The sequence below is a fragment of the Physeter macrocephalus genome, chromosome 4 (genome assembly GCF_002837175.3).
Source record: "Physeter macrocephalus isolate SW-GA chromosome 4, ASM283717v5, whole genome shotgun sequence".
Taxonomy (NCBI): domain Eukaryota; kingdom Metazoa; phylum Chordata; class Mammalia; order Artiodactyla; family Physeteridae; genus Physeter; species Physeter macrocephalus.
The window spans coordinates 102,861,694-102,871,237 of record NC_041217.1 but is presented as its reverse complement, the minus strand read 5'-3'; the positions used below and the strand labels follow the sequence as shown (position 1 = coordinate 102,871,237).

General features: G+C 39.0%; 1 protein-coding gene across 1 annotated transcript in view; it reads left to right on the top strand.

Moving 5' to 3' along the window:
* The window catches only part of C4H1orf146 (chromosome 4 C1orf146 homolog), a 52,473-nt gene extending 43,412 nt beyond the window's left edge, over positions 1-9,061 (top strand). Inside the window, exons 4-7 of the mRNA XM_024119786.1 lie at positions 5,975-6,068; positions 7,555-7,723; positions 8,128-8,206; positions 8,878-9,061. Of these exons, the coding sequence (XP_023975554.1) occupies positions 5,975-6,068; positions 7,555-7,723; positions 8,128-8,206; positions 8,878-9,012 (477 nt within the window). The 3' untranslated portion in view covers positions 9,013-9,061. The remainder of the gene's footprint in view (positions 1-5,974; positions 6,069-7,554; positions 7,724-8,127; positions 8,207-8,877) is intronic.
* The last annotated feature ends 483 nt before the right edge of the window (positions 9,062-9,544 follow it).

Sequence of the window (9,544 nt, the reverse complement as noted above, 5' to 3'; positions counted from 1 at the left end):
CTGTCCATTGGTGAAAGTTGGGTGTTAAAGTCCCCTACTATGATTGTGTTACTGTCGATTTCCCCTTTTATGGCTGTTAGCATTTGCCGTATGTATTGAGGTGCTCCTATGTTGGGTGCATAAATATTTACCATTGTTATATCTTCTTCTTGGATTGATCCCTTCATCATTATGTAGTGTCCTTCTTTGTCTCCTGTAATAGTCTTTATTTTAAAGTCTATTTTGTCTGATATGAGAATTGCTACTCCAGCTTTCATTTGATTCCATTTGCATGGAATGTCTTTTTCCATCCCCTCACTTTCAGTCTGTATGTGTCCCTAGGTCTCAAGTGGGTCTCTTGTAGACAGTATATATACGGGTTTTGTTTTTGTATCCATTCAGCCAGTCTACGTCTTTTGGTTGGAACATTTAATCCATTTACATTTAAGGTAATTATCGCTATGTATGTTCCTATTACCATTTTCTTAATTGTTTGGGGTTTCTTATTATAGGTCTTTCCTTGTCTTGTGTTTCCTGCCTAGAGAAGTTCCTTTAGCATTTGTTATAAAGCTGATTTGGTGGTGCTGAATTCTCTTAGCTTTTGCTTGTCTGTAAAGTTTTTCATTTCTCCATCAAATCTGAATGAGATCCTTGCTGGGTAGAGTAATCTGGGTTGTAAATTCTTCCCTTTCATCACTTTCAATATGTCCTGCCACTCCCTTCTGGCTTGCAGAGTTTCTGCTGAAAGCTCAGCTGTTAACCTTGTGGGGCTTCCCTTGTATGTTATTTGTTGTTTTTCCCTTGCTGATTTTAATATTTTTTCTTTGTATTTAATTTTTGATAGTTTGATTAATATGTGTCTTGGGACCCCTATAATTCAAATGTTGGTGTGTTTAATGTTGTCCCAGAAGTCTCTGAGACTGTCCTCAATTCTTTTCATTCTTTTTTCTTTATTCTGCTCTGCAGTGGTTATTTCCACTATTTTATCTTCCAGGAAACTTATCCATTCTTCTTCCTCAGTTATTCTGCTATTGCTTCCTTCTAGAGAATTTTTAATTTCATTTATTGTGAAGTTTATCATAGTTTGTTTGCTCTTCAGTTCTTCTGTGTCCTTGTTGAACATTTCTTGTATTTTCTCCATTCTATTTCCAAGATTTTGGATCATCTTTACTATCATTACTCTGAATTCTTTGTCAGGTAGACTGCCTATTTCCTCTTCATTTTTTTGGTCTGGTGGGTTTTTACCTTGATCCTTCATCTGCTCTGTGTTTCTGTGTCTTCTCATTTTGCTTAACTTACTGTGTTTGGGGTCTCCTTTTCGCAGGCTGCAGGTTCGTAGTTCCCGTTGTTTTTGGTGTCTGCCCCCAGTGGGTAAAGCTGGTTCAGTGGGTTGTGTAGCCTTCCTGGTGCAGGCAACTGGTGCCTGTGTTCTGGAGGATGAGGCTGGATCTTGTCTTTCTGGTGACCAGGACCGCGTCCATGGTGTGTTTTGGGGTGTCTGTGACCTTATTATGATTTTAGGCAGCCTCTCTGCTAATGGGTGGGGTTGTGTTCCTGTCTTGCTAGTTGTTTGGCATAGGGTGTCCAGCACTGTAGCTTGCTGCTCTTTGAGTGGAGCTGCGTCTTAGTGTTTAGATGGAGATCTCTCGCCATTTGATATTACGTGGAGCCAAGAGGTCTCTGGTGGACCAGTGTCCTGAACTTGGCTCTCCCACCTCAGAGGCACAGGCCTGACACCCGGCCGGAGCACCAGGACCCTGTCAGCCACACTGCTCAGAAGAAAAGGGAGAAAAAAAGAAGGAAAGATAGAAAGAAAAATAAAATAAAGTTATTAAAATAAAAATTATTAAAAATAAAAAAATTAGAAAGTAATAGTAAAAAGAAAAATAGAAAGAAAGAAGAGAGCAACCAAACCAAAAAAACAAATCCACCAATGATAAGAAGCGCTAAAACTATGCTAAAAACAAAAAGCGGACAGAGAGACCCCAGGACAAATGGTAAAAGCAAAGCTATACAGACAAAATCACACAAAGAAGCATACACATACACACAAAAGAGAAAAAGGAAAAATATATATATATCATTGCCCCTGAAGTCCACTGTCTCAATTTTGGGATGATTCGTTGTCTATTCAGGTATTCCACAGATGCAGGGTACATCAAGTTGATTGTGGAGATTTAATCGTCTGCTCCTGAGGCTGCTGAGAGATTTCCCTTTCTCTCCTTTGTTTGCACAGCTCCTGGGGTTCAGCTTTGGATTTGGTCCCGCCTCTGTGTGTAGGTCGCCTGAGGGCGTCTGTTCTTCGCTCAGACAGGACGGTGTTAAAGGAGCAGCTGATTCGGGGGCTCTGGCTCACTCAGGGTGTGGGGAGGGAGGGGTACGGAATGCAAGGTGAGTCTGCAGCCGCAGAGGCCGGCGTGATGTTGCACCAGCCTGAGGCGCGCCATGTGTTCTCTTGAGGAAGTTGTCCCTGGATCACGGGACCCTGGCAGTGGCAGGCTGCACAGGCTCCCTGGAGGGGAGGTGTGGCTACTGACCTGTGCTTGCACACAGCCTTCTTGGTGGCTGCAGCAGCAGCCTTAGCATCTCATGCCTGTCTCTGGTATCCGCGCTGATAGCTGTGGCTCGCGCCCACCTTTGCAGCTTGTTTAGGCGGTGCTCTGAATCTCCTCTCCTCGCGCACCCCGAAACAATGGTCTCTTGCCTCTTAGGCAGCTCCAGACTTTTTCCCGGACTCCCTCCCTGCTAGCTATGGCGCACTAGCACCCTTCAGGCTGTGTTCACGTAGCCAACCCCAGTCCTCTCCCTGGGATCTGACCTCCGAAGCCTGAGCCTCGGCTCCCAGCCCCCACCTGCCCCAGTGGGTGAGCAGACAAGCCTCTTGGGCTGGTGAGTTCTGGTTGGTCTCATGCCTGTCTCTGGTATCCGCGCTGATAGCTGTGGCTCGCGCCCACCTTTGCAGCTTGTTTAGGCGGTGCTCTGAATCTCCTCTCCTCGCGCACCCCGAAACAATGGTCTCTTGCCTCTTAGGCAGCTCCAGACTTTTTCCCGGACTCCCTCCCTGCTAGCTATGGCGCACTAGCACCCTTCAGGCTGTGTTCACGTAGCCAACCCCAGTCCTCTCCCTGGGATCTGACCTCCGAAGCCTGAGCCTCGGCTCCCAGCCCCCACCTGCCCCAGTGGGTGAGCAGACAAGCCTCTTGGGCTGGTGAGTTCTGGTTGGCACTGATCCTCTGTGCGGGAATCTCTCCGCTTTGCCTTCTGCACCCCTGTTGTGTGCTCTCCTCCCTGGCTCCAAAGCTTCCCCCCTCTGCCACTCGCAGTCTCCGCCCGCGAAGGGGCTTCCTAGTGTTTGGAAACTTTTCCTCCTTCACAGCTCCCTCCCAGTGTGCAGGTCCCATCCTTATTCTTTTGTCTTTTTCTTTTTTCTTTTGCACTCCCCAGGTACGTGGGGAGTTTCTTGCCTTTTGGGAAGTCTGAGGTCTTCTGCCAGCATTCAGCAGGTGTTCTGTAGGAGTTGTTCCACATGTAGATGTATTTCTGATGTATTTGTGGGGAGGAAGGCGATCTCCACGTCTGACTCCTCCACCATCTTGAAGGTCTCCCTCAATGTTTCCCAGTCTAATTTGAATAAGGAACACCTTTTAATATCTCATGGGACTAATATTTAATGAAACATAATTTGGAAAATCTAGTCTTAGCTCCTTGTTATTTTGAAAACTTAACTCTTGAACTTAACGTATTTTTTCGTAATTGAATACTTTCTAATTTTATCTTTATTATTTTCTTCTACTATTTTCTTTATACTTCTCTTAGGTGGCTCCTGGATAGGATAGAATTGAAATTCATCAGCATGGCATACATGGTCCTAATGATCTGCCATCAGTTATTCGTAACACTGTCTCCAAATTAACTGACTCATACACAACTAACACACTTAAAAGAATCATACTTTCAGGTCTGAATGCCTTTGTCTATGTTTTTTGTCTATGTTCTCACATTTGTCTTCTTCCTTCACTTGTCTGCTTAATAAACTTTTCCATTTAAAAGATTTGTCTCAAATTTTATGAAACTTTCCTGACTCTTTCATATCGGTTACATCCTTTTATATAGTTTCTGGTTCTTTGCCAAAATTCTCAACCTTGCCTTTCATCTCCTTGAACATAGTAAACAGCTATTTTAAAGTATATACATGATAACTTTACTATATGTATCCACTATGATTCTGCTTCTATTACCTGTTGTTTTTCATAGTTCTCTTTCATGTAATTTTGTTTCTGTATGTCTGATTATTTTTAACTGTGTTGGAATTTGTATTTGAAAAATTGTTTGTAGAAATAATTTGAGGCCTAGAATAGTGTTATATTCCTCTAGAGAAAACTTAATTCTGCAAGAGAATTAAACCTCTAATGTCCTAAGCAGGGTTGCCAGATAAAATACAGGACACTCAGTTAAATTTGAGTTTCAGATGAACAATGAATTTAGTGTAAGTTCATCCCAAATATTGCACAGGACATACTTATACCAAAAAATTATGTTGTTTATATGAAATTCAAATTTAACTGGATGTTCTATTTTTTAATTTGCTAATCTGGCAACCGAAGCCCTAAGGCTTCTATTGTATGTAATAAAGGAGCTTATTTCCTGTTCATTTAGATACTAGTTATGTGAGAATTGAGAAAATAATCATTCAGATAATTTTCTTTGTTCTGTAGTTGAAATGAGGAGACCTAATTGAGAAGGGTCGCTCTAGGGAGTGCTTCTGCAAGGTACTTGGGAGCACTAGTAATACAGTATCACTTTAATACAATTTTAAGGATTGAAATGGTTTGAAGCTAGGCTGCAGCCCCTGTGAGAGCTGTTCTACTTTTGTCAAAAGCTCTGTTCAGCCTCTCATCTATCTCTTCCTGAATTGACAGATGCCCCCAGGAAAAAAAATCACCTAAGTGCTGATCTCTTATCTTTGAATTCTTTGAATTTCTGTATAGGTCTTAGTCTTGTCATTTTTCACTATCCTGCTCTCTGATGCATTCAAGCAGATTTTTTAAAATTTCCAGCTTTTCTAGTTGCGTTCAGCAGGAGGGTTGGCCTAAATTACTTAATCTGCCATCACTGGAAGCAATGTGTAATTTTAAAACAGCAGAAGAAAACTCATGCGAAGAGTCTTAATTGAACTCTAGGTCAGGATCTGTTTGAGTACCATAAAATACTCTTTTGAGGAAGGAAGGGAATCAAGTATTCTATGTCTAATTCTGACCTGTGTGCTTAAAATATACATGTTCTGAGGCTAAATATAAAGTTTATATAAGGGATTTTTATCTACTTGGAGACTAACAAGCTTGAGTTTTAACCAATCCATAAATAGTATAAACCACTTATATTTTAGTGCTTTGGGTAATATCTAATTACGTGGGTAGAATAGGAAATTAGATGAATTTTGAAACGCTTAGTATTTAAACCAAAAGTCCTATTGCTGTCTTCATGTTTTCTAACTCACCTAAGGCTTAAAACATTTGAAAAGTATACTAAAAGTAACTGTAATGTAAACATGAATTGGAAAATTGGTTGTCTCCTTGTGGTACTCTGTATGGCACTTCATGGTTCTGTCAACCATCTAAGAAACACACCACCGTACACCTTCTATTTATACATTAATGCATGTCAGAATCCATCTTCAAGTTGTTTTTCAAAGAGAAGTTTGTTTGCTCTTATAGTTTAATTCTTTAATACTGTCCTTATTTTCTTCCCTAAGTAACATAACTAGTACACAACTCATTTCCAAACCACAGTGTGTTTCAAAACTAAATATTTTTACCTTTTCTTTTAAAGTTTTTTTCTCCATAGAGAGAGCACATTTGGTATCTCTGTTGATGATCAAATCTTTAAGTGGTATAGTTATAAAAGAAGCTATTAAACTTATTTTAATTTTTTGATTAGATTTAATTAAACTCATTAAAACATGTCTTAAGTTTGTATTTCTGAAAATTTTTTTAAGAGTTATGAAGTTGCAACTGCCCTAGAAAATCGAAGCCATAAGGTTCGGTATTCAGATTCAGTGGAAAATGGATCAATTATATTTTCTCTTTCTGGTACAGTATATTTGCTAACTTCCTTGATTTAAGTTTCTTAATAAATAAGTAAGTGTAAATTCTAATAATTTGGTAGTTCAGTAACTAAGTAATAAGCTTAAGGTGTTACCTTTTGGGAGAGATAAATGTATAAAACTTTGTTACTGCTGCAAAAGCAGTACATATGGCCAATTACAAAATATATTCCTTTTTAGATTACAATTGTTGAACTAAAGCTGAACCAGTGGAGTCTGGTAGAGGATGGTACAAACTACTTGCTTTGGAACGAAGTTGAAAATAGAACAAAGCCACCCTCCCCAACAGTCAATACTTAAAATATCACCTATATTAACAGAGGCCAACATCACGATATTGGTCAAAATCCATATACAAAAACAATATAGAAGAATGTTTTTTATGATTTTGTACAAGAGTTTGCTGAACATAATATTGATATAAACAAATACTAACTAAAGGAAACAAATGGGGACAAATGTTCCTGAAATCATAAAACTGTACAACTGTGAGTCATGGGCAAAGTACAGGAAGGAATTAGATTAGGATATGAGAAAGCTGGGGACATGGGAAGGAGGCAGCTCCACTTGTGCTTGAAAAATGACAGAAATGATTAAAAACATGGAGGTGAAGGATTTTATTAGGATGGTTACAAACAGACCTGTACTCTTGCAGAGATTTTGGAAGACAAGCACTTTCAAAAGCTCCTAGAAACAGACCTCCAGGCTGAAAATGGTCCAACCTCAAATTCATCTTTCCCGGTTGAATAGAGAGCCCTATATGCATTCTCTTATTTAATCCTTTCAACAAACCTATCAAAGAACTATTATTCCAACCTTACAGATGAAGAAATTTAGGTTCAGAGATGTTATATAAATTTTTAGTTCAGGTTGATTCAATTAGTATAATCACATAGTTGCTTTCCTCAGATTGTGTCTTCCCCTCATCTTTTAAAGAGCTAAGTAGATTGTTTCCCTTCTGGACCATTCTTATAGGCCTCATACTGTTTCAGAGATCCTAGATATCTGCTTACTGTTTTAATTTATATAATAGTTTATGTTCTGATATAAAAGATTCTCCAAGAAATAACTAAAGGCTTGCTTAAAATGACTTTTCTTTAGTTGATTTCCAGCTTTTAAAAATCATTAACATGAAAAATTAACATGTAACTAAAATTAGGCATTACTTTCATTGTGGACAGTGCCTTAGAGTAAAAAAAAAAAAAAAGGTTACTGACCAAGAAAGGGTTTTTCCCTTAAATATTTAGATTAAGTCATCCTTTTATACATAGCACTTCAAAGAACTACCTAATTATTTTGTCATATAAGACTTTCATTATGGTAATTTCCATTTGTTATGGTAAACGTTTAGGGCCTGGACACTTACAGCTATGTTTTACTTATAGTTATTTTTGTTGATTTTACTGAGTTTACAAAAAAAAATTTTATCAGTATGACGAAGTGACATTTTATATTACACTCACCTTTCCTAGGAGTTGCATTTTTATTGATGGATGCTAAAAAATGCTTTATGTCTGCTGAAGAAACATTTCTAGCCAAAATTGAGAAGTTTATTAACATTCACCAAAATAGTTTTTTGGTTCTGTCTGCTGCCCTGCATGGTCCTGAGGAATGGAAACTGATGTTCAGGATTCAGCAGAGGTATGGACAACAGCACTACAGACCTATTTTCCTGAAATTATTTTATTTACTTCAGTTCTGAATTATTTTAGGCAAGCGAATTATGTTTTGCCAAAAGGTAAACTTTATAATGTTAACCTGTCATATTTAATAAAATGCAGGCCAAATAGCTAGTCTATGAATCAGTGAGACAAGTTTCAGAGTGCATGCTGATTTATGGGATTCTCCAGCAAGACTAAATCAGAAGTGAACACTTTTTAGTCAATTAAGTTCTGGCTGTAAAGCCATATCAAATCCTCTGTGAAATAAGGCAGGCATGAATGAATAAACAAATGACAAACAATAAGAGGTTTGTCTCTTCTTTCCACTTAAGATAACAGATGTAAGTCATATGAACTATTTAACTTTTGAATTATTTTTTCCAGATTCCTGGGTAGTAACCTACGGATACTTCCAGTACACAACACAATAAATGCTATTAATCTTATGTGCACCATAGCTAAGGTAAGTCACCTGAGGAAAATGACATACATACATACACACTGATACACTTTAAGGTTCTTGACTTCAAAATGCACACCCTCTTCGGTAGAACTGACAAATATTCTACTTCTGTTCCCCTCAGAGAAGTTGCTATTTCCGAACACATGCACTCTTTCCCAAGCCTGAACTTAGCCTCTCAAGTCTTCTCAATTTACTTCCAGTACCAACTACCAGGATCACTCATTTAGGGCCAAAAGAGCATTTGGCCATATATACACAGTGTTGGCCCTATTGGTTACTTAAATCTTTCAAATTTTAAAGTATAAATATTGGTAGTCATGCACTGTCAGAGTGCATACATACTATTTTATAACTTCACTGGTTATCTACTTTCTTTTCATACTTATTCTCCTCTGTAAAGTGTGCTCCCCACTCCCATAGGCAGAGTTAGGTGTTCCTTACTCTTATACTTGGAACAGATCCCTGTTGAAGCAATTCTTAATAGTATTCTATTTTTTGGCTTGCACGTCTGAAATCTCTTAAAGACAGAGATCAGGTATTTTTCTATTACTCTAATAACCCATACACAGTACTGATTGATGCTTGTTGAATAATGTTAGGTATTTTATGATGTGACCCTGTAAAAATACCTTATTTCTCAAATAATGTTGCATGTCTATATCTTCTTCCAGATCACCTCCAAACCACACACAGATAGCATCTGCTACAGAATGATAACAACTAAAGCTTACATCATTGAGCAAAGTCCAGTTTGGAAAACACTTCAAAAGATAAAACTGAGTAGTGATACATTTAACCCAAATTAGATTATCAATTATAAATGTTCTTTTGGAAGAATATTAAAATAAAATACATACAATTAAAAATGATTTTATTTTCAGGAGTTCTGTTACTTCCTTTAATAATGTTCAGAAAAGGGACTTCCCTGGTGGCACAGTGGTTGGGCATCCGTCTGCCAATGCAGTGGACACAGGTTCAATCCCTGGTCCAGGAAGATCCCACATGCCATGGAGCAACTAAGCCCGTACGCCACAACTACTGAAGCCTGCACGCCCTAGAGCCCATGCACCACAACTACTGAGCCCGCGCACCACAAATACTGAAGCCCACGTGCTCTAGGGCCCACGTGCCACAACTGCTGAGCTCATGTGCCGCAACTACTGAGCTCGCGTGCCGCAACTACTGAAGCCTGTGTGCACCCAGACCCCATGCTCTGCAACAAGAGAAGCCACCACAATGAGAAGCCCACACATCACAATGAAGAGTAGCCCACACTCGCTGCAACTAGAGAAAGCCTGCGTGCAGCAATGAAGACCCAATGCAGCCAAAAAAAAAAAT